Source organism: Engystomops pustulosus, chromosome 1, assembly GCF_040894005.1.
Source record: "Engystomops pustulosus chromosome 1, aEngPut4.maternal, whole genome shotgun sequence".
NCBI classification, from domain to species: Eukaryota; Metazoa; Chordata; class Amphibia; order Anura; family Leptodactylidae; genus Engystomops; species Engystomops pustulosus.
In genome coordinates this window covers 181,303,068-181,328,691 of record NC_092411.1, presented here as the reverse complement: position 1 = coordinate 181,328,691, position 25,624 = coordinate 181,303,068, and the positions used below count along the sequence as shown (strand labels likewise).

At 40.0% G+C, this 25,624-nt stretch overlaps 1 protein-coding gene across 2 annotated transcripts; it reads right to left on the bottom strand.

Moving 5' to 3' along the window:
• Positions 1 to 24,528, bottom strand: INTS10 (integrator complex subunit 10). 2 transcript variants are annotated; one of them, XM_072114298.1, is made up of 18 exons: positions 24,339 to 24,528; positions 22,875 to 22,942; positions 21,578 to 21,681; positions 20,713 to 20,852; positions 20,104 to 20,185; positions 18,149 to 18,289; positions 17,693 to 17,864; positions 17,314 to 17,483; positions 15,838 to 15,971; positions 15,605 to 15,758; positions 14,853 to 14,935; positions 13,994 to 14,146; positions 12,049 to 12,157; positions 10,923 to 11,002; positions 10,346 to 10,508; positions 6,693 to 6,786; positions 4,758 to 4,835; positions 1 to 271 (listed from the first exon to the last, which is right to left on the bottom strand). In XM_072114298.1, the coding sequence occupies exons 1-18, from the start codon at positions 24,465 to 24,467 to the stop codon at positions 115 to 117; spliced, it is 2,211 nt and encodes a 736-aa protein (XP_071970399.1). In that variant the 5' UTR covers positions 24,468 to 24,528; the 3' UTR covers positions 1 to 114. The 2 variants fall into 2 exon arrangements, with proteins under 2 accessions (XP_071970399.1, XP_071970404.1); XM_072114303.1 differs by lacking the exon at positions 4,758 to 4,835.
• Positions 24,529 to 25,624: the final 1,096 nt, after the last annotated feature.

Genomic DNA, 25,624 nt, shown 5'->3' with positions numbered 1-25,624 from the left:
TGTCAGAGAAAGTATGTTTATTTACAAAAATTAAACCAAATGAAATGCACAAAGGGAACTTAACTGTTTACATTACCAGGCAAATCTAGTATGAACACGGGCCAGAGGTTCACCTTATGCCAAGCACTGCAATAGCAAAATCTTTTCATTAATACAGAAGTGATGCAAGACGACCAATAGGTTTTCTGTACAACGGGAAACCTGTCGCTCCATAGCCAGACGAAAATCTTCTTTAACTCCTTTCGTAATACCACGGGTCACTGTATGATGTCTAACACAAAAACAGATTTATTTAAAAAAAGAAGTAACTATGAATATGTGTACACTATTAGCAATAGTAAATGAAAACCTTATGCCATCAATAACTTATTCAGGATATTTACCATACCACTGCCTACAATCGGTGACCTGCATTGGGAGGGCCAATGTTTAGGAAATAGCAGAAGCTCTAGATAAAACACAACTACCCCTTCATTCAAGTCAACATAGGAGCCAGACCCCTTCATCTGGCAGATATTGATTATTTATTATCGATATGCCCTCAATGTTTATCACAGGTCTTTATAAAACACCTTTAGAAATAGCGAATCAAGACTTTTGGATCATCATTTTATGTCAAGGTCTGATCTTCACCAGAGTCTCCTCCTTATCACTCAATACAGAAGTTAGAATGTTTATTACCCTCAATAACAAAAGATTAATAATGCACAGACTTGTGCTCTCTTCCACACTTCTGTACTAATTTATCACATTTCCAAGTATTTTGGAGTACAACACTACAATGTGATGAAGGGAACCTGTCGATAGAAAATGACCTAATAAACGATTACCAGTATATGTTGCCAGACACCTTCAAGATCATGTTTTTTCCAGACCCTGTTCGGGAGCATCATCCAGAAAATCAACTCTGAGTTAAGATGTAAATTGGTTGTATAAAGTCATTGGGGGGAGCTCAGCAATGAAGTCAAGCTCCCCAAATTACAGAAAGCCCCTCCGCTGTAACTGATGTTCCTGCGTCTATAAACATTGTACTGGCCATCCACAAAGGGGGGAGAGAAGACCTGGACTCAAGATGCTTTACTGCAAACTGGAAGGGGGTTTATTAGGTTAATTTCTGCTGACAGCTTCCCTGTAATGTTTCTCTACCATCCCTAGTCTTCTTACGTCACAAGTTTTTTATAAGCCATAATAAACGAGTACCAAGGTCAGTACATTCCCAAAGGCTATTTGCACCAAATTTTAAAAAAACTTACCGTGCAATGACCTACTTTGAAGGGACCAATACAGAAAACTTGTGTGCAAATGTTTTATGCGGCCAAATACACAGGTTGCATCAAATAGATCCAAGTTTTCAGATGTACACATGCGTTTTAACGCAGTTTTTCATTTTACAGGTGAAATATTATATATCTGTTTCATTGTATGTTTTAAAAAAGTCCCAAACTGCACCGAATACACAAGCTTTATTTAGTAGTTGTTTTTTTTTTTTTTGGGGGGGGGGGGGAGGGGTTGGAAGTTATGAATGTTATCAAGAAACCAATGGCCTGAGGGCAGATGCACACAATGAAAAAATCATCAGTGTACCATCGGCTTTTAGAACTGAACAGAGCACTCAACTGCACTAAATGCAATATGTTTTATTGAATCAGTGCCCAGACCGTGCAACCGTTCTCTTGACCCCTTAATGCCCAGGCCCATTTTTCACTCCCCACCTTCAAAAATCTAAAACCTTTTAAATTTTTCCATGTACAGAGCTGTATTAGGGATTGTTTTCTGTTCCATTTGCGCCATTTTCTTGTGGGCTTGGTTTCTATGGCTTTTACTGTGCTCCCCAAATGACGTGTCTCCTTTATTCTTTGGGTTGGTCCAATCACTTAGTTTACATTTACAAAAAAATGTAATTTCACCATCTACTGGCGCTAATAACTTTCTCATACTATAGTGTACGAAGCTGTTTGTGGTGTCACATTTTGCGAGATGAGATGACGTTTTCATTGCTACCATTTTGAGGATTCTACAGCTTTTTGATCACTTTTTACTAAATTCTTTATGTGTTGCAAGTTGCATTTTCCATTACGGGGTTAAACACTGACAATATCCATTATGTTAGGTATCGCTGCGTCCCAAAATGTTTGATCTATCAACATAGAATGTTTATAATATCCCTTTTTTTAATTGGTTCTAAAGAAAGGGGGGCGATTTGAATTACTCTTTAACCCCTTAAGGACACAGGGTATTTTTGCTCATTTCTCGCTCTCCATCTTCAAAAATCCATAACTTTTTCATTTTTCCGTGTACAAAGCTGTGTCATGGCTTATTTTGTGCGTAACAAATGTTACTTTCCCGTGATGTTATTTATTATTTCCTTCCATGTAGTGGGAAGCTGTAAAAAATTTCCAAATGTGGAAAAAAAAAAAAAAACGTATGTGTCACATGCTTGTGGGCTCAGATTTTATGACTTTCACTCTTCGCTCCAAATAACACCTCTACTTTATACTTTGATTCGGCACGATCGCGGTGATACCAAATTTATACAGGTTTTATTGCGTTTTAATACATTTTCAAAAATTAAATGAATGTGTACAAAAAAGAAAAAAATTTTTTTTGCCATTTTCTGAGGTGAAGAACTTTTTCATACTTTGGTGTACAGAGCTTGGGGAGGTGTAATTTTTTGCAAAATGAGCCGACGGTTTCATTGCTACCATTTTGAGGACTGTGCGATATTTTGATAATTTTTTAATTACATTTTTTATGTCATGTAAAAAGGTGTAAAAGTCATGTTTCGGACATTTGGGCGCCATTTCCTGTCTCGGAGGTCACCGCCGGCAATAACCGGTTTTATATTTTGATAGATCGGGCTTTTTGGGATGCTGCATTACCTGATGTGTTTGTGATTTTTACTATTTATTATATTTTATATCAGTTCTAGGGAAAGGGGGGTGATTTGAACTTTTAATATTTTATCAATTTTTTACATTTTTAAACTTTTTTTTTTCTTTTTTTCACAATTTCTTAGACCATCTAGGGTACATTAACCCTAGATGCTCAGATAGTTCCTAGCTTATACTGCAATACAACTGTATCACAGTATATGGCATTTCTGCACATGATTCATTACAATGAGCCACATCACGAAGACCCGTGGCTACCATGGCAACGGATCACCACCCCCAAATGACGTTCGGGGAGCGACGATCGAGGGTAAGATGGCGGCGCTGCCACGTTGTAAGTGCCGCCAACAACTTTGCCTGCGGCAAACAACAGGTTAACAGCAAAGCCCATCTCTGTATGAAGAGGGCTCAGTCCGTGAGCCCTCTTCATGCACCCTTCACAGCTCTGTGGCGGATATATCCGCCACGGAGCGTGAAGTGGTTAAAGGGGGGGGGGGGAGACTAAAGTTTTTTTGTTTTCTACAAATCAATAGCTCTTGAGATGTAAAACAACTTTGCCTATTATCTTTGTTACCTATACGTAGTAGTTTCTTTGCTTTACCCCTCAGATTATCTCAGTGATGCAGGAGCCGCTTCCTCTGCCAACCTGGAGTCTGTAGTATAAACAAACTCTACGGTTTCATAGGAAGAGAGACGCTGCTGCTCCCAGAGGAGGAGGTCATGTGACAGAGTTTTCTGTGTATGAAGCAGAGCTTTTGGTGTTCAAGACTGTGGATACAGATGTCTCCTGTACAGAATAGTGAGCTACAAGGTCTCTCCTGTTCCCCATCAGTCTATCCATCCCAGTCTGGTCTTTGTATGACTGAGGCTGTCATGGTAACAGATCACAACTCCCCAATTATGTCAAGGCGAGCGACGATCTAAGCCAATATGGAGACATCCATGCCCTGCTGTCTTTTTAACGCTGCTAGCAGCTTTGATGGCGGTGACGGGTGCAATGTGCAGCAAACCCAACCTTGTATCAAGAGGGTTCAGCCTGTGAGCCCTCTCCATACCCCCGCAGCCGACTTATGACACTAATACGTCACACATCGATAAGGGGCTAAAATTCGAGCATGTTCTAGTCATAACAGTTTTTCATGGATCACCAGGGCCTCATTTATCAGTTTTTCCAAGAGCAAAACTCTACTTGCTCATGGCAACCAATCAGAGATCAGTTTTCATTTTCCACAGCAGTTTATAAAATGAAAGCTGAGCTCTTGGTTTTCATGAACTACTATAACAGTTTTGTTCTCAAGACAGTTTTGATAAATCTTCTCAATAGACAATAGTTTATTAGGATCCCTGAAAAACAGGTGCGAAAAATGGACACCATCATCCGTTAGACAGTTTTTGCCTCGTCCATGTGCAGGTAGCCAAAGGCTGGTTTCCCTAATGCAATAAAATTGAATAAACAACTTTGATGCAACTAGAGTCTTAACAATTACAAACACAATGTGTGAACGCGCCTTATAGTTGAAAGCTCATCACAGTAAACCACCACCCTAACTATCAAAACCATAAGATACAATCTGCCCCAAAATATAAAAACAAAATAAAAGAACATCATGTTTTACAGAGTAAAATGGGCAACTTGTATCACTTGTATGATGAAGAATTGTCTAGCTAACAACAACCACCAGTCACTCATGAGAAGAAATGCTGAATGTCAAAACTTTACACTCAAATGAAAAACTAAAAAAAAAAAACACTAAAAAAAAAAATACATGTTGGCAAACTATTGCACATCAAACATCAAAAACTATGGGGCTGTGAAAAATGTTGACGGACACAGCACATCATGAGCAGGCTTTGTGAACTTAGTACCTGTCACTGGTTGCTATGCTGGCCTGTAGGACAGGCATGAATTCCTGCTGCAGCAACCCCAGGGTAGTGCTAGAGCTCCTTCAAAAACAGCAAACAGTAATAGCTTATACTCAGCTGCAAAATACTACAGGGAAAAACATTCAAGACTAACAGCAGATATGGTAGCCATAAGAACCAGAATGTTCAGAACAGTCCTAAATCTTCAACCCTTCACAAGTAGCTTAAACAGGTCTATACAGAATCACAGGGTACAAGTGGCTGCATTGAATAGTATTGAAAATTACTGCACTACACAAGATTTGATTTTTTAAGAGTTTAAGAATTTAAAAGAGTTATAAATTTGTAGCTAAATTTGACAAGATTTTATAAATAGATAGTGCAGATAATAGTTAGCTTTGTAATGTACATGTTCCTGTGTACTTTTTCTCATGACTGCTTAAATTAGGAAGAAAGTCATAAGGAAAAGAACACATAATTTGTGTAAATCAGCTTTGTCTTTCCATTCTCCACTGACAGCTAAAGATACAGAAGCCTGATACAATGTTTAATGTATTAACTGTTTACAGACATTCTCTGGACAATCTAATCCCCTTACAGAGCTGAAATACCAATTGAGAAATCCTCTAGAAATGGAAAGAGATAATCAGTAGCTTCCTTATCTGGACTGAGCTCTGAAGGATTTTAGAGACACTGCTCACTACATGAGAAAGAAGAAAAAGGGCAAAGAGAAGCTGTAATGAAATATATTATAAAGTCTACTTTTTTCAACTGCTACATTTTTTGTTTCAGAAATTAATATAACTGCAAAGGTATTCGAAAATTAAAAAAAAAAAAAAAAAAAAAAAGATTGATCAGCAGCACCAAGTGTAGAGGACTCTATACAATAAGGTATCATTACACTGAGCACTTTCAAAACTACTTGTCAGGATGATTTGAGACACTACACCATCCAGAGGTCTATAGTGACCAATGATTTTGTGATTCAAAATTCCCCTCATGTGGGTGGCTCATAGCTTTATTTTATTTAAAAAAAAAAAAAAAAAAGGCTATAGTATATAACAAGCCACACTGGGGCTTACAATATATCTTCAAGCTTCATCAAGCCACTGTTTAGATAATTTTTTTAATGCAGTCCCATACAGAGACCATATAGGGCACTTTGGGACATAAAACCACCAATCCATAAATTGCTATGAACAATATAGGCACCCAAATAGCCCTGACAGGCTCCCTTTAAAGAAGGAAATCACACAGGCCTTCAGGAGTGGCCCTAGTCGCTTCACTGAGTGCGACTTTGCGCTGTGCAGCTCACACGTGACAGCCCCATAGGCAACAGTCAGACAGAAGAAACGCCTGCAATGCCCTCTGAGGAGTCTTAATTGACGTAACGCGTCAGTGCGTATACATCTTTATTAGGGACTAATAAGGCAGTTCTGTAGGGTTATACTTTGGGACTTCCCTTGTAAGGGCTGCAATTTTTACTTATTGGGACTAGCGACATCCCTGGTGCCATGCTTCCAGGGAAAGTCTCCATGGTGACTCCTGCTGTTAAGAACAGGCTACAGACTGGGTAAGATCGTTCTTATTTCTCTTTCGGATCAGTTGGGAGGTTTAGTTGAAACACAAAATGTCACCCCAACTGGTGATGCAACTAATTGTCTATATTTCAGGCAATGTACCTATATTTAATGATATAAGTAAATGTTAAGTTTTAATGTTTTGCACACTTTTGCTGGTACTTTTTAATTTAATAAATATGTGTGAGTCTAATTCAATTCCTAGGCTATTGAATGGCCCTAATGTTAACTTACAGTATTTACTAAGTGAAACATCAAAATAGTATATGTTTGATATATTAGACTAGGAAAAGTTCTGTCTAGCTACCATATCATGTATAGCCATGTGTGAAACAAAAGGTAGATAGTAATAACTCACTTGAGCAGCACTCCTTGGTTGGGGATCAGTTCTAAGTGAATCTTACCCCCTTCTTGGGTCCGTAAATAAGCAAACTCTTCGAGCATGTCAATATCTAGAGACAAAAGGAGCACATAGTAAGTACAGCTGAAAAAAGACATGCATCCATTACATTTAAAGGGATAAGAAAGTACATGGCCAAAGGGATGTTATATGGGGTGAAAAATAGTTCTGTACTACTACACAAACATCAATACCAAGAGGTGTAATGTGGTGTGATTTTGGCCAATGGACACATACAGATTCGTTTTCTCTTCCTGGCTTCAGTGAGCTTTCACTTATCACTGATCAATTCTCTTCAATGGGATTTTTCACACTTCATTTTTTGTTCACCGCCAACATTGGATCAATGGAAATAAGCTGAACAGGTCTTAAATTGACACCTTATCAGTGGAAAGAATCTGCATGTGTCCATAAGCCAAAATGGCTTCAGTGGAAAAAAAAAAAATTAAAAAATGACAGTGTGCTTCTTTATGGTTTTCAATCTGTTATTCTTTAACTTTTTTTTTGGTGACCAAGTCTTCGTTGAAATTCTTTGTATACTTAAGAGAGATTTAAGAGAGAGACTTTAGACACCAGATCTTCCTATATTATGGACTACACACAAGTTCATAATGCAAGACACATTTTTAGCAAGAAAAAACAATCGATAAAAAGTGCCTGCTTCTTGTAGTCCGAAGGTCAGGAGGATCCTTCTATGCCAGATCCTCCTAGTCACAGTCTTGGAGATCAAGTGAATATTTGACCAAGTCATTTCACCTGATCTCTGAGAGCGCAGAGTCTTTGCAGGACCAAAAATGTTGTCAGAAGTATGTGACTGATCACATGCTTTCTGCATCACGGAAAGGTCTGTAAACCCTTCCATGCTGCCAGGGAATGGGGCCAAAATAGAAGTCTAGTATATAGCCAGCCAGCAGCCCCCCTAGTGTATAGCCAGCCAGCAGCCCCTCTAGTGTATAGCCAGCCAGCAGCCCCTCTAGTGTATAGCCAGCCAGCAGCCCCTCTAGTGTATAGCCAGCCAGCAGCCCCTCTAGTGTATAGCCAGCCAGCAGCCCCTCTAGTGTATAGCCAGCCAGCAGCCCCTCTAGTGTATAGCCAGCCAGCAGCCCCTCTAGTGTATAGCCAGCCAGCAGCCCCTCTAGTGTATAGCCAGCCAGCAGCCCCTCTAGTATATAGCCAGCCAGCAGCCCCTCTAGTATATAGCCAGCCAGCAGCCCCTCTAAAGGGCCGGCAGGCTACATACTTGGGCCTGGCAGCCCCTGAATGTATGTAGCCTGCCAGCCCCTCTAGTGTATAGCCAGCCAGCAGCCCCTCTAGTGTATAGCCAGCCAGCAGCCCCTCTAGTGTATAGCCAGCCAGCAGCCCCTCTAGTGTATAGCCAGCCAGCAGCCCCTCTAGTGTATAGCCAGCCAGCAGCCCCTCTAGTGTATAGCCAGCCAGCAGCCCCTCTAGTGTATAGCCAGCCAGCAGCCCCTCTAGTGTATAGCCAGCCAGCAGCCCCTCTAGTGTATAGCCAGCCAGCAGCCCCTCTAGTGTATAGCCAGCCAGCAGCCCCTCTAGTGTATAGCCAGCCAGCAGCCCCTCTAGTGTATAGCCAGCCAGCAGCCCCTCTAGTGTATAGCCAGCCAGCAGCCCCTCTAGTGTATAGCCAGCCAGCAGCCCCTCTAGTGTATAGCCAGCCAGCAGCCCCTCTAGTGTATAGCCAGCCAGCAGCCCCTCTAGTGTATAGGCAGCCAGCAGCCCCTCTAGTGTATAGGCAGCCAGCAGCCCCTCTAGTGTATAGGCAGCCAGCAGCCCCTCTAGTGTATAGGCAGCCAGCAGCCCCTCTAGTGTATAGGCAGCCAGCAGCCCCTCTAGTGTATAGGCAGCCAGCAGCCCCTCTAGTGTATAGCCAGCCAGCAGCCCCTCTAGTGTATAGCCAGCCAGCAGCCCCTCTAGTGTATAGCCAGCCAGCAGCCCCTCTAGTGTATAGCCAGCCAGCAGCCCCTCTAGTGTATAGGCAGCCAGCAGCCCCTCTAGTGTATAGGCAGCCAGCAGCCCCTCTAGTATATAGCCAGCCAGCAGCCCCTCTAGTATATAGCCAGCCAGCAGCCCCTCTAAAGGGCCGGCAGGCTACATACTTGGGCCTGGCAGCCCCTGAATGTATGTAGCCTGCCAGCCCCTGAATGTATGTAGCCTGCCAGCCCCTGAATGTATGTAGCCTGCCAGCCCCTGAATGTATGTAGCCTGCCAGCCCCTGAATGTATGTAGCCTGCCAGCCCCTGAATGTATGTAGCCTGCCAGCCCCTGAATGTATGTAGCCTGCCAGCCCCTGAATGTATGTAGCCTGCCAGCCCCTGAATGTATGTAGCCTGCCAGCCCCTGAATGTATGTAGCCTGCCAGCCCCTGAATGTATGTAGCCTGCCAGCCCCTGAATGTATGTAGCCTGCCCACCCTATAGCTTCACATGCGACAGCACCAGGTCTGCTACAGCTCAGTGCACACAGCCTGGCCAAAGCTCTCTGTGATGTCAGCAGCGGACCTGCAGCCAGCATGAAAACAGAAGAGGCGCAGCCATGGAGCTATCGCGGACCTGCTGGGTGAAAATGGAGCAGAGCTGCCCAAGCCGTCGGAATGGTGAGTAGCAAGTTTTTTTTTTTGTATACCCGAGTATAAGCCAAGTGGGGAATTTTCAGCACAAAAATTGTGGTGAAAAACTCGGCTTATTTAAACATTTTAATAAAAAACAGAATTGATAAAAAAAGAAAAACTCGGCTTATACTCGAGTATATAAGGTAACTAGTTACCTTTATGCTTTGATTTAATATGATTTTGGCTAAAGCAAATTATTTTCACTCATTTCTAGAAATATGTTTTCTTTTAGCACTTGGAGACACAACTGAATTTTTAATTAATGTGGCAAGGCTTGTATTCAACCAGATGAGCTGTATAATAGTTTTATAGTCGATCCGGCTGAATAAGGGTCCATCACATAGAACCTAAATTCCTATAGTTTTGAATATTAATTTAAAACATTTTGAAGTGTATTGAACTCTCATCATTACCAATGCCATTTTATGAAGGTAATATGACCAATTAACAGCAAATGAATTAAGCAATATAAGGATTTCCTGTTTTTCTTTTTTGTTACCAGGCACAAATATTTTGATGTTTATGGATTTACTGTCTATCAAATCATTCAAAATTTTTTTTGGTCTTTCTGACAATTGGATATAAAAACTTTTGGGTTATCATAAGAACCAGGATTAACAATAAATATTAATTGGACTTGGCTGATAATTGTAGCCCAAGTCTAAAGTACACCAAATTACCAACATCCAGAGGTCCGTTTGTAACTAGGGGTCGTCCATAAGTCGGGTGTTCTTAAAGGGATTTTCCCAAGAACTAAAGTTAGGCCCTATAAACAGGATAGGACCTAACTTGCTGATCAGAGGGGGTCTCAATGCTGAGATCCCCCACAGATCGCGCATGACCGTTCTGCTCCAATATCCCGTGGATAGGGCTTAACTTTAGTTCGTGGGAGAATCCCTTTAAGTTGGGGACCGCCTTTAGTAGTAATTCCTTTATAAATAAGTGTAATAGTGAATAAAAGTAGAAAGTTATATAAACATACTTGTTATGTAGTTGAAAAAGTTTTCATACTGGAAGGTTCCCTGCTGGCAAATCTTTCCTATAGCTTTTAAAAACAGATTCTCTCCTTTGGGCCAGTCATGCTGCAGTAACACAATAAGATGACCAAGAGCCATGTCATCTCTATTATCAGAGAAGGCTCTGAGCTAAGGAGGGAAAAAGTAAACATCAGCCATCATATTGCTATATACATTCACACATGAATGAAAAAGAATCAAAGAATCAAAAGACTATTATGCAAGCATCTTAAACAATCTGAGAAGATTGAGTGAAACCTCAAATTTTTTATCTTTGCTCCTTCTGCTCCCTCTAGTTATAAGTGCAATCCTATCAGTGACTGAAAGCCCTTCGTTAATGACTGTGCATGCAGAAATAGCAGTCAACCACAGACAAGGCCACCCATATGAATAGAGCACAGAAAGGTATGAATTAATAAAATGACAAGTTTACACTGACACAACCTATCTGATCAGTTCCTGACTGAAAACAGATTAGATTTAAGGCGACAGGTTCGCTTTAACTTTTAGGTTCCAACAATCCTATATATTTAACATACTTACCTTTATACTTGCCAATAACAGCTGAAGACAGTAAGGCATTACATATTTACTAGTGCATGGCAACAGCTTAAGGTCATTGCCTAAAATACAAATAGGAAAACTAGATTAATGAAAATTCTTTTCTTTTAAAGAAAAACAAGGGGGGATTGTCAAAGCAAAGAGCTCAGTAAGTGCATTTTGTTATTTAGAACTCTGCATGTGAAAATACATTTCAGATGGACAACCCCCTTTAAAAGGAAAAATAAATATAAAATTTAATTTTTTTGTCAAGTTACACCTAGGACATAGGATTGCACTTCCAAACCAAGACAAAATGAAAAGGCTATGTTTTAGTGTAGTAAAATTAAATTCTGTAAAATGGCATAGATGATTATACACCAATATGCCTCTGGCAACACTATACTTGTCAGAATTACTTTAAACGGGGGGTTCCCATTACGACAAATTAAAGTTATTATATACTTTATAAAAAGATATAAAGTATATTGCAAAATTGTATATTTCCCACAGGTCATGGCTCGTTATACCACGCGGCTCTAATTAAAGAGAACCCGTCATGCAAAATAACCCCCCTAAACTAAATATATTTTCATAAACTGCCATTAGAGAGCATTGCTTCTATCCCTTCTTTGTCCCTCTACATGCCTGTAAACCTAAGCAATGAGGTCCTAAAGTTGTATGCAAATGACCTGTGAAATGTCCATGAATCATTAGCATATTCAAGCTGTCCAGCTTATTCATGAGTGGGAGGCACAGCCACACCCCAGTGCATGACTGACAACCTGTATAATGATGTGAGGCTGTATAATGATGTGCTTCCTGGTGCTGGTGGCCACGCCCCCTGCAACCTGTGTGTGCATGTGTGTGTGTTTAGGAGGGATACAACAGCTCTGATATAACGAGCCGCGCACCTGTGTGACCATGGTCAAATTTCTATCCACTGGAAGTAAACATGGAAGAAATTGATACAGAAAGTATATTGTTAAACTGTATAAATTTTCATCAAAAAAACAGTAACATTAATTTGCAGAAATGGGAGCACCTCTTAAAGTTTAAACTATAACTTGGGTCTTTAGTAAGCAGCTCCTAGAGCTCCATGTTGCATAGTAAATCTATGTATGAATACCTTTCCTAAATTTAGGCTTAACTTTAGACTGCTCATCTTTTGTCTTGGAAACTTCTTGTGATGGGGGTACAATAAAATTCATTAGCTCCAGGACCTTCTCACATGTAAGCTAAGAGAAGAGAAAAAAAAGATTACTTTTACCAATCAAAAGTATAACATGGAATATAATGTTTCTGGAATCCAAGTACAAGCATATTTTGTGGTTTTCAGTTCACTAATAAACAAGGAAATAAAAAAAATGATTTTTTTTCCCTTTTACTCTGAATTGTGAGGAACGTGTAACAACTAGTGTCGAGAGGACCTGAACCTCTAAGTTAATTTTCAGATCGAACTTTGTGGATTCAGGTCCATGTTCACTTCAACTTCCTCCGTCCCTGCAGTAAACACCTAAACAGGATTTTAAAATTTGGATTTGGCCAAACACAAATTTTAATCGGGTCCGCTCATCACTAATAACAACCTATGTTATAAAGCTCTGTTTAATTAGTATCAGTTTCCATTTGAGCCATGAATACACAGATGGATCCACTTTTTGACCAATTAACATGGATGTTGTTCAACTTTGCCGATTTTAGGGTTTCATTCTTACAGGAGATGCGTTATAGCCATCTTTAACCCCTTAACAACTTGGCCTTTTTTAGTTTTTTCACTTACATTTTTCACTCACCAACTTAAAAAATCTATAACTTTTTTTATTTTTCCACATAAAGAGCTGCGTGATGGCTTATTTTCTGCGTAACAAATTGCACTTCATAGTGACATTATTTAATATTCCATTGCGTGTACTGGGAAGCGGGAAAAAAATTGGTGAAAAACCACATTTGCAACGTTTTCTTGTGGGCTTGGATTTTACAGCTTTCACTCTGCAAATGACATGTCTACTTTATTCTTTGGGTTAGTACGATCATGGGGATACCAACTTTGTATAGGTTTTATAATGTTTTCATACATTTACAAAAATTAAAACCTCCTGTACAAATTTTTTTTTTTTTATTTTGCCATCTTTTATTTTGCTGTGGGTAGTGTCATTTTTTGCAAATTTTGATGGCGTTTTCATTGCTATAATTTTTGGGACTGTGCGACCTTTGATCACTTTTTATCAATTTTTTTATATTTTTCAAAATGACAAAAAAAATCCCAGTTCTAGGGAAAGGGGGGTGATTTGAATTTTTAGGTTTTTTTTATTAGGTAGTCTGATTCATCCTATCATATACTGCCATACTACATCATGGCAGTATATGTGGATTTTACTCCCCATTCATTACAATGTGCAATTAGCACATTGTAATGCATGGGTTAAAACGAAGTAGCCTTGGGTATTCGGAACACCCGAGGCTACCATGGCGACGGATCGCCGCTCCCCGTGACGTCATCGGGGAGCGACGATCCGCAGCAAGATGGTGGCGCCCTTTTTAAAGCCGCCGGCAGCATTGTGAAAACACCCGCGATCGGTGCTAGCACCGATTGCGGATGTTACCGGTAAGCCTTTGCTGCAATATGCTATGCTATGGAAAGGGCTCGGCCCGCAGGCCCTGTCCATGCACTGGGATCCGGCTAGTACTAGTACGGCGTGTGTCGGGAAGGGGTTAATTATGTATGAAGAGGCACCATCGGTTCAACCATCTTCATACAACCGAATGTTATGCAGCAAATACCCAGCAGTGGCAACCGAAAAGCCAACGAAGGCACTTAAATCCTGGCGTTGTGTGATTGTCGCACCCTGTGTCATCATGGGAAATTGATGTGGCCGGAGGAACATTTTAACAGATGATCAGTGAATCCACCACATACTACAACTGAATTTCAGTATATAGTAGAAACTTGTCATTAAGGGGATTAAATACTTTTTTATAATTTTGCTAATATAAATATCCACAAACTAGGTGAACACCTCCATTACACAAACAGCATTATAAAATACATATAAATTATTTTATTACCCAACCTTATATTCTCCAAGGGCGAAGTGGCAAGCCGCAAGTTGGATGAGAGATCTGTGTGGCTCTAAGTTTCCTTGATTCATTATTTGTGTTGGTGAATGTGGCCCTTGCAAGGCTGCCATGAGATGAAGACTGTTGACTGCCTTTTTGTGTTGTCCCTTTGGGAAGGAAAGTACATATCAAATGGATTTCCAGAATGCCAAAAAGCAACAATATAAATAAAACATTATCGGGTTTTCCCATCTTGCACATTTAAAGATGTATCAAGATACATCTGTGGCTACTGAAAAAGAGTTTGCCATGCAGGTATGCTTTTACTATTCATGTCTGTGGAAGTTCTGACAATAGCAGGGTAAGGGCACCCCACACATGCAATGTATTGTCTGCATATTCACTTCACAGAAGTCCCAGGTGGTAAATCCACACTGTAATACAGTAACAGTGTCGTGTAGTGTATGGAATGAAAATCCCATAAAATTACATGACAGAGAAAGAAATAGAAAATAAAAATGAAACTCCAAACTCTCCGTTTCCCATTAAAACAGTTTTGTTATCAAATTAAATAAACTTTAAATACCATGCTATTTTCAGTCCAGTCTACAAATGCAATCCATTATTTTACCTGCATGGTGAGCTCCATAAAAAATAACAAATTGTAAAATGTTGGGGTTTTAGTCATAGTCCACAGAAAAATTAATTTAATGTATTTTAGGCAGCCTAAGTGGACACCACCAAAAATAGCAAAAAATAGTGTCAGCGTCCTGAAGGCTATGAAATACAGTAGATGCGTCCTTTATGGGTTAAATACTCCTTCATTCAAGTATAGTTTTAGAATTTAAGTGTCCCTATAATAAAGATACACACCTGATAAATAACCATATCTGTGAGGAATATCCTTAGCCACAACCAAGTGTCAGTCTTCCACGGTAAACAAATTCTGGAGAACTCTAACATTCAGGACAAAGTACACAGCAGTTATGATTTGCAAAATATCAAACACAGAGAAACAGTAAAGTAATAGCTTTATTTTGTAAGAGAGGATTGTTTTAATCGGGTATTTAACCTGACCCTTTTTTGTTTTTTCATTTCCATTTTTCACTCCCCTCAATCAAAAATCTATAACTTATTTTCTGCGTAACAAATTGCACTTCATAGTGACGGTATTATTCCATGCGGTGTACTGGGAAAAAAAAATTCCAAATGCAGTGAAAAAAAACACTGTGCGCCACAAATGACATCTTTATTCTTTGGGCCGATACGATTATGGGGATACCAATTATTTATAGGTTTTTTTAATGTTTTCGTACATTTACAAAAATTAAAACCTCTTGTCTTTAGATATTAACTTTTTCATACTTTGGTGTAGGAGCTGTGGGTGGTGTCATTTTTTACAGTCCTGCTGCAGATAGACATAAAAGCATGGATAAATAGCTCTCCAACATTGCCGCTTTGCATTGTAAAAACTAGTGCAAGACCATTTAAAAAATGAGAGGGCCTTAAATTAAACACAGGGCAACTGGGGCTACACAGTGTGATATAGTAGTGAGAATAGAACGACTAAACCCACAAAAACAATTTACTTTCCTACGGACATTTGTTGTTAGTTTCTGTTTTACCTTTGTCAAGGGCTTCTGATGAATGCAGAAGATCCCAGCACTCTCTTGCCATTTTAAAGCTTTCTAGGACTTCATTAGGGTTAGCAAGATCATTTTTACTAACAATAACATGCCGACTTCGACCTTTCCCAGACAGGTCTTCATCATCTGAACTCTAAAGAATGCAGAGGAAAAAAAAAACCTTTTAAATCCATTTCAGTGTATAACAATTTAAAGTGAAAATTTTAAATTACCATTGTTTTCTCCCTACTGTCTGTAAGTTTCCTCCTTTTGTGAATATGCTTGCCAGAATTTATCTCAACTTCACTGAAAACACTTGAGGTGTCCTCCAGGAGGACTATGGGAACCTGGTTCGGTGTGTTTGGTCCTTTAAAAAAAACAAACCTTGTTAATTTATTAAAATAGCTTCTCGTAAATTAGAAAGTGAACACTGGGCCAAAAAGTGTTTACCTCCTAAAAGGATGTCAAAAAACAATCAGGATCACAAAAATACTATTTTCTCACTCATGTCATTGTGGAACAGAGCAAAAAAGCAGTTCCTAGGAAAGAATGGAAACCCAATTAGAAACTCTCCAAGTGGCGCCCACCATTCTAGTCACTCAGAGGGGAAGAGTCTGTCTATTGGCACAATAGGCCTTAGCACTAAACAAATTTATCAAGTACTGGTTATCTTTCAGGCCAAAATTCCATTGATGCTTGAGTAAAGTGCCCAGATGAGCTTGACAGGCCGGAATACTGTGAAAAAGAATAGTTCAGCAATTTTTCCTTTGAGGCCAACTCCAATGTGTTCATATAGCATATGGGAGCTGAAATGAGACCAGGATCAAATCCTGACTGGAGAAAAAAAATGAAAGACAGAAAAAAGTAGGAGGTTTGGTGAAAAGATAGGAGGGAGAATGAAGTCTAGAAAAAAAAACCAGGATGGTGAATCTGGCTCTATATTTGAGTTGCCCCAGTTGAAAATATCGCCAAAAATACTTCCAGATGAAGCAACTTCTACTGGATCACTGCAGACATGTCTATTTTGTTATCACTAGCAATCTGCCAGTCCCTCCCCGCTGATTCAAGTAGACAACTGTCATTACATTGTCCAGTTGAATCCTGACCAGGTGATTGTCCAATATTGAAGAAAGAAGAGCGAGGGCTCCATGATATTGTTTGGGAATGTCTCTTGACAGTCCAGTATAGGAACACAAATTACCTCCACCACAGCTCTACAACTCCTTACGGAGGGGGGTCAGTGGTGCCAAGAGAAAGGGTCCCCTTGGTTAGAAGATAATCGTGTAAAGTGGTATACCTAGCTCCCTTTATACTCAACTTCATCCCTTTTTTTTGGTAACTGCAGCTAACCAACAGGGTCTCCATTACAGCGACTCTCAAGCTGTTATCAGAGTACACAGAGGAAGTGTATTGGTGGATGGGAACAGAAGGATGAGAGGTCCTCCTCTTACAGACACCAAGCTTAAACGGATTTGTTGACTGCCTACAGGAGGTGTGTGGCAAAGAAGTAGGCGGTAACACCTTTTGGCTTACTGTCCGCCTTCTAATGGCAGCAGCTATAGATAAGATTGCAGTGTCCACAATGACATGTTTGAGAAATCCTTGCTAAAAAACCTCCAGCCCTTAGATCATGCAATAAGTGCCTAAATTTCATTAAAAAAACACCCAACCCTAATTAACAAGAAGCATAGCCTACATAAAGTACACACCTTGGAAAAGAGAAGGCTGTATTGCGCTGATGTACTGGAAGACGCTTTTGAAAAATAAAAGCGTAGCAGAATAGACAACCTGATTCTTATACTTTATATGAGCTTCATTGTCAAAGTTGTTGATGTAACGACAGAGTTCTTTGACACGATGGAAAAGGTCATTAAAGTTCCTAAATAGAACAATGCACACATTATTTCACAAAAAATAAAATGCCCCATTGGTAAATAGACTTCAGTTATAGGAGAAAAAAAAAAGAATGTATTTAAAGATTTGACTTATAAGACTATAGAGGTCCTATGTTTTCTAGACAAGCATAGTATTTTTTATATTATGTATTCTTAGAATATTGAGAAGACAGAATTCAGTATACATTCTAACCTGGTTCCCTTGTCCATCTGCCACTCGCATCGCATGCCAACCACAGACAGGATTTTAAAAAGTCGATCCCAAGGATCTAATATTTGTGATGATTTTTCTGTCAGACCTTCAATAATGTATTTCTGGGAGCTTCTTTTCGTGGGTGATAGTAAATCAGATGTATCTTGTGTACCTGGGCATGAAGGAACTTAACATCAAACCTATTAACCATATACATGCTATAAAGCAAACATCTAAATACACAAACGTGAAATGGAGATATATATCTGAAGACTATAATCTCTGCTATTATTTAGCCATTCACTATAATGGGAAACAAGTCAGTGGAAACAAGTCAGGGCAATTTTCCATTCGCCATAGATCATAGACATATAGCCATAAATCATCTTCATGTGAACAACACACACACAAAAAGAAACCCCATTTCCTGTCAGTTCAGACATGTGTCCTCCATACCTTGATGCTGGGCATCTATTTGAGGCGATCGGGTCACATAATTAATGTAAAATTCAGCAGCTTTGTTCAAGTATTTGTATAACAGGCTTGAGGGTAAGCGGACATCCAGATTGTTAATAATAAGGGGTAGAACGTCACACACTAAATAACAAAAAGAAAATTACACAAAAAAGTTAAAAATGCAAGATACATATTGTATATTGTGTATTGTATAAGATTAATAATATGAACCACTAAACCTAGAGGTTTAAACATTTTTCTAGACCCTCTTAGTAATTCAGTAGAGGATCAATACAGTTGACCTCCAGCATGAAATGCTTGCAGAAAAGTAATACATCCGAGAAGTCAAACCAAGAAAACAGAAAATGTGGTGCAAAGCACATTGACAGTGCTCTGCTGCATATTAACCTGTTCTAAATGCTTAACACTTAACAATTTTTAGGGCTTTTAAGACTAAGGCTACATTCACACGGACGTATGAAAACGGCCGTATCCGTACCGTACCGTACCGTTTTTTTACGGATTACATACGGCCACATTCATTTCAATGGACAATACGTCTGACCATTTATATTGCCGTTGTTAAATCCGTTCCGTACCGTGCCGTATAAAAATATAGAGCATGTCCTATTTTCTCCCGTATTTCAGTTCCGTATGCCCTAGTAGTCTATGGGGACGTATAAAATACGGGTTACATACGGGTTACATACGTGCTGCATACGGATGAAAAACGTCACGTATATACGGCCCGTAAATACGGGACTGGAGAAATCATACGGTCGTGTGAATGTAGCCTAATACAGGGGTGTGTAGTGTATTTCCAGTGTAAGGGCCCCAGAACACAATCCCATATATTTCTATGGGCTCATATACACATCGCTGTGCTTTTCAAGGCCTTGTGTGTGCTGACTTCCCTGATTTAGGCCACAGGTAAACTCCCCTGAATTGTACTGAAGTACAAATACAAAGGGCCACATTTATCACTCGTTTTTTCTGTTGTTTTTGCGCCTTTTCATTCAGGCGCACCGTTTTTGTGCCATTTTTGCAATTAAACGCCAAACTAACCGCGCAGCAAAGCAAAAATAAGCAGCTTTCCCTCATCTATCTTACCAATCCAGATGTTTTGCTGCGCCTAATGATATTCATCACTTGCAACGTTTTCATTTAGGCGCAAAAACGGGCGCAAAAACACTCCAGCCCGAAGGTGGCGTTATCTGAGAAGAAAGCACTGAGCCCCTTTGCAGAAGAGCTCATTTCTAGCAGCAAAGCTCAGCCACACACTAGGACAGATAATAGATACATGAGATACATTACAGACAGGAGCTGCAGACTCTATTTACAGTTCATCAAATTCTATTTACAAAATATTCTGCAAAACGCTGAGCTCACAGCAAGAGAGAAGAGAACTTTGCACAAGTTTGCAGAAGCTTGCAGATACTACATACAAGTGTCCCCCATGTAATTCTGCACAGAATCACCAGTGTGTCTGAGGGGGATACTGTGCAGGATTACAGGGGTGCAGCAGGAGACCAGCACTGGGGGATCCCCTCCAGGAGAAGCCCCTGCTGAGGAGGTCACTGGGTGCTGGGTGTCACACACCTGGGTGCTGATGTGAGTGTTATCTTCATTCTGGGATGTGGGAGAAGCAGAGAGGAGCTTGTAGCAGGATCACATGTAAGTGCCCGAATCTAACATTGCGCCTAAACTGCGCCAAAATTGCGCCTAAACTGTGTTAAAGTAAAGTGATTAATAAGAGGCAGAAAATATACTTATCACAGATGGTTGTAGCTTGTGATAATTCTGGCAAAACAGTGCACCAGAATTTAGGCGCAACTACTACACTTAAGCGGACAAAAGTGATAAATGTGGCCCAAAGTGTATTGAAGTACTGAATTGTTTACCAGTAGGACATATGTTTATCTTTATTTGATATATTAATTACATTTTAAGCTTACCAAACAGTTTTCTAAAACAGTTTACAGGGGATTCCTGGTCTTCCAGACTTTCAGCTTCCAACAGTGTCTCACCCAAGCTAACCTGCCAAAAGAAAAAAAATTAGTGATTTTTTTTTTCCCCCTTTACAAGGGGTGTTCACACACAAGTTGCGTAAACAGCCAAACACAACTGTTCTATGCTGTTTGCGCAACTCCCAACTTCAGAGTGGCACAGACAGAGTATATAGTTATAATACGTACTATGTAATAGAAAGGTTGAGCATTATTTTGTACGTAAATAGGACCTAAAACTATACTAAGTAAAGTGTGAAGAGGACCAATATATCCTAATATGCCATCTACTAAAATGGCCAGCAAGTATATTATCAGACAGGAGGAGGTTTCATCCAACTGTTCAATTATGGGATGGCAGAGATGATGTACAACAGCATTGGAGTCTATGTATGACGTGTTAAGATTTACATCTTACAGAGAGATCATAAAAATTAACCAGTGTAATAGGTCTTAGTATGTATACATAGTTGTTATGATCTATCCAGCCATCATCATCTCATAATCATATAATTACATTACATAAACGTGCAAATGGTTAAATACAAATTTCCTTACCCCATGCTGTACTACAGTTTCAGGAAACCGTCTCAACAACAGAAGCAGCATCTCAGCCCGCTCCAATGTATTAAAACATTGTTCTGTAGCTTTCAGCAACATCTCACACTGTACACGCCCAGGAAGAGCCTCAAACAAGCCTGAAACACAAATGTAACGATTGTAATGGACTGGTATATTTAAAAAAAATGCATGCTATATGGTACTGGTATATAAATTCCTACAGCAAAACCTTGTTTTGGACAAAAAAAAAATACAAACTTAAACGTGAATGGAGCACCATCATGCATGCCCTGTTCACTAAAGGGCTGCTGAACAGTTATCTTACACAGCCCCACAGAAGTAATTTCTAAGATTTTTTTGCCCCCCTCCACCTGATAATTACTGGAGGTTCCAGGGGTGACACTTCCAGCCATCTGTAATATATTCTTAATTCCATGAAACATACTAGAGGGCAGAAATGCATCTATCAAATGATACTTAGATGTGATTTTTGGGGCAAAGCTCTCATTTAAATTCAGAGGCAGGATGAAACGTTTTACAACCTGGTTCTTTGTTAAAAAAAAAAAAAAAAAAAAAAGTAAGAAGGCAGCAAGTTCAGCGTCTGGAAGAACCTTTATAGGATTAAGGATATATCAACACAAAGCAGAAATATCCAATTAACCTCATTTTTGACCTATGCAGTGGTATTCCTGCTAGACAATTTATTTTTTCGTATGGTCACACCCCATCTTGGCTGCGCAGACCCTGCTCTAAATTGTGGTATAACAAAGTCTTATATTTTACTCTTAGCAATACTGTATCCAGGCCTGTGATAATACATACATGTTCTATTTGGGACACCATGTTACTAATGTCTCCTTACCTCTAAGAAACTGTGTTTGCTTATCCTGTAAATCATTCCGAAGTGCAGCTGTAATCACACTTATTTCCCTCCAAACCACAGGTTGGTCTGAAAAGTTCACAAACCTTAAAAATACAAAAGGTGTGGCTTAAAAGTTTTCATATTTTTAACCTGGTTCCTGTAGCAATTAAAACACTCAACACAAAGCTTGTTAAATAACAAAAATCCACTGCTATACTTTTTAAAACTTTCCTGGTTGCTTTCAAGCACACTCTGCAACATGCAAACTGCACCGTGTCTGACAAGACAGAAAAAAAATGTGCAGTAAGTTACTGCTTACTCAGACCGTGCACGACAATTCTGCAGCATGAACAAAGTGTACCACTATTCATGAATCTGGCGCACTCTGCACACTCCACAGGCAAACTGCACATACTGTTGTTTTCACTGTTGATGTTTGATTGGCCCAGATATATTATTGTGTCCGCACCATATTTTTTTTCTCTCTAAGTTTCACAAAAAAAAAAAGGTATTTTGGGTTTGCAAAAGTATTTATTGTCTGCATTACTTGTGTGTATTTTGTCCAAACCTTTAGAAAACCGTTCACTTAAAAGGGGTGGTAGTGCTTAGTCGTAGCTTGCAACACATTTGTGTTTATGCTATAACCGGATGTAAAAGCCTTGCTGAAATATTCATTTGGGGTATAACAATGCAGCATATAGGGGATTTCTTGTTATGACTGGAAACCCCCTTTAAGATTTTAAAGAATATTCATTTTTAAGTAACCTTTAAAAGCTTTAGCTTTTTTCTTCTTGGGATTAGATTAATACTCAGTGCTGAGGATTCTACCAATGAGAAAAAGCTGTCCCAAGAACGGATACTAATCACTAAAGTGCATTTCAAAAAAATTATTATTTTCGTAGCTTCCATAGTGTAAGCCATTAATAGGTGATGTGTTCAGGTGCAAAATGCGACACCCCTGCCAATGTTTTGTACTATGGACAGAGCTGGAAGGAGAGAGAATCAGTCCAGGATGCAGAAGCAGGTACTACTCCCATTAGCTTTAACGGGATCGACACCTGCATTGGGCAAGTACAGCCACTAAATTACAGACACCATTCATATTGTATCCCAAAAAACACTTAATAAAATCCTATCCTGAGGATAGATCATTTATAGTCTGGTTGCCAGAAAAAGGAAAGCAGTCCATAGCTATTAAAAGTATCAGTTCGGTGTCATATCAATGATCAACCTCATTAAAACCTACATATATCCAGATTCAGTATAAGCTTTGTCACCATCAATGATAAAGACTTACATGTCATACAAAAGTCTTCCAGCTGAAGTGGTTCGTTCTGCCTTTCTTTCAATGTTGTACATTTCATACTAAGGAGGGGAAAAAAAAACATGGAGTAGTGAGTTTTTCATGACTGTGACATCTGGAATAGGCTTTACAAGTGGTACCATAACAATTCCCAAAAAAATCAGAGATGTAATAGATATGCTCCCTGTGTGGCCCATAAGAGAACATGGCTTAGAAATAACTGCAAATGTACCATGAAATATGTCTTGTACACAACTATGAAACAACAAGTTAGGTATTTCTGCCTCTTATGTGACCTGTGTATGTCATTATTGATGGGAAGTAAAAGTTCTCCCTCTCACTCGACCAAACCAGTTCCCTACGCTGTACTGAAGAGACGCAACCACATTGAAACAGTGCTGTGTGCAGTAACGAAACAGTTCAGTCTGGAATAGATACACTAGTTTGGTGTTAATCCCGCATCATGTTATTAGGCTGTAAGTCTGAAAGTCATGCTTGATTGTAAGGGGGCTTGATATGTAAGAGACATGGTTTTCTCTTTGCATATTTTTCCTATATCATTATTGGGCTATGTAACTTACAAAGTAAACAAACATGCAGTAGATAAATATATACTGCAACTAGATGTGTTTTTACTACTTCTGAGAGTACAGGAATATGTTGGTTCTTTCATAGAGAACGAATGAGACTCTCGTACAGACACAAAAAGAGGATGTAGGATTGACATGCTACTTCATCAATTAGGGTGCAGGGGACCCCCACGGATCAGACTGCTAACTATATTTGGTAGACCCCTATCAATCACAAAAATGGGTGTTCTCACTACTGGGTGGAGTGGTAGGTGAGGCATGCATCCTGACACAAACTGTATGGGAGACAGACTTTGCAGCACACGACTCTCTGCTGCGCTCACATTCTCTCTGTAAGAGGTGACTGGAGATAGCGGAGAGCTGCAATTTCCAATGTTTCCATAACACCGGAGGAATCATCAGGACGCACTATCCAGTAGCGGCTACATATATCAGGCAGAATGGGCCCTGAATATCCAGACCACCTGCTCGACCAGTCCCAGAGTGAAGTAGGTCACTCTCTTGGTGTTGCAAAGCACAAGGAAGCAAAACCAGCAGGACATTGGGCAAATAGTACTGGAATAGCAGGGGATTGGAGGGGTGAGGATTTGTCAACTGACTTTATTTTTCTCTGCAGGCAGACTGCAGCAGGATCTCTGGTGGTTAATGTGCTGCAGCAGCATAGTACATACGATGTATAGCAGAAGGAGACCGGCACGGAGGGTTGCAGCGCCCTCCCCTGCTGCACAGGGTGGGTAACCCTGCTCCCTGGTGTGACATTCACTAGGGCTTCGCTAACGACAGGTATTATACTGGTTCTGCTGTTACAATGCAGTGTAGTCCGTTTACAAGCCTCGCTGGTATTTGTGGTTCTACACCCGGTGCACACCTGGATATTAAAGTCCTGCGGGTACAGGGTGCGAGCGGTGATGAGCCATGCCCGGGCTGCACACGTGTCCTCCTGTACCAGCTCCCGCGCCCTCCGTACAAGGAACTCGCAGTCTCCGAGCCCCGCCATGTCTGCAGCAGATGAGGCACGCACTTATTGTGTCATCATTAGGCGCCACACTGACCATGCGTGCTTTGCATAACTGTAACGCTCTTGGCTTCAGCCATCACTATGACAACCATCACTGGTGATACCACGCCCACTTTAAGTCAATAGCTGCTCTATACTTATGGGAAGTCCGGCTTTATAGTGATATGATGCATATATATTTAGAGGTTCTATATCATGATTTATCTTGGGGCAAATGCATTAAGAGGGCCACCCACTGCATGTTTTATGTGTGAACTTACAATGCGCTCAGTTGTGTTAAGAGGAATATATATTATTTAGGGGAAGAGTGTTTTATCTGGGTGACATTATACAAGTGACTGTTAAGGAGTGATGAGTTGGGAGAGGTCCTGTTGAAGTCCTCTTCCTGATGTAGAAGAATCATCGCCTTTATTCTCATTTCAACAAATACATATTATTGTTTGTGTAATGAAAAATTGTACAATTTTTCGATTCATTTTTCTGTATCAATTCCTCATAGTTTCAAGATCTCTGCTTGCTGTCATTCCATAGTTTACTTCCAGTGGACAGAAATCACGTTATAACACACAGCTCTGATTACTCTCTATGATACTATCGAGCCGTGCACCTGTGTGACCAGTGTTAGATATCTGTACACTGGAAGTAAACATATTAGCTGTCTATACAATGACAGCAAGAAGAGATCTAGAAAACTGTGATATATTTATAAAGAAAGTATATTGTTAATTTATATAAATTTTCATTATACAAACCATATCAATTATTTGCTTAAATGGGAATACTCCTTTAAGTTACCAGATGCCAGTTGTGCGTATGACTGTAGTCCCTGGGGCACATTTACTAAGAACAATGCAAACTGCACTATGTGGAGTTTGCCTGTGTATAGTGCAGAGTGCACCAGCTTCATGATTTCCGGCGCATGTTCTTCATGAATCTAGCGCCCTCTGCACTGCTCTGATCTTTGCAAGCAGTTTGCGCCTAAAAGAATGTACAAAGTCCGCCAGCCTCCCACTGTCCTCCAGCCTCCTCCTGAGACTTCCTGTCCTCCAGCATCCTCCTGTAGCCTCCTGTCCTCCAGCCTTCTCTGGTAGCCTCTTCATGTTCTCCAGCCTCTTCCTATGGCCTCCTGTCCTCCA

Coding starts and splice junctions, on each gene's coding strand:
- INTS10 (XM_072114298.1), bottom strand. CDS start 24,467: ATGGCGGGGCTCGGAGACTGCGAGTTCCTTGTACGGAGGGCGCGGGAG. Junction 12,158..13,993: donor TCGCCCTTGGAGAATATAAG/GTTGGGTAATAA, acceptor CTCTTCTCTTAG/CTTACATGTGAGAAGGTCCT. Junction 6,787..10,345: donor CTTTTTCAACTACATAACAA/GTATGTTTATAT, acceptor TTTTGTCTCTAG/ATATTGACATGCTCGAAGAG.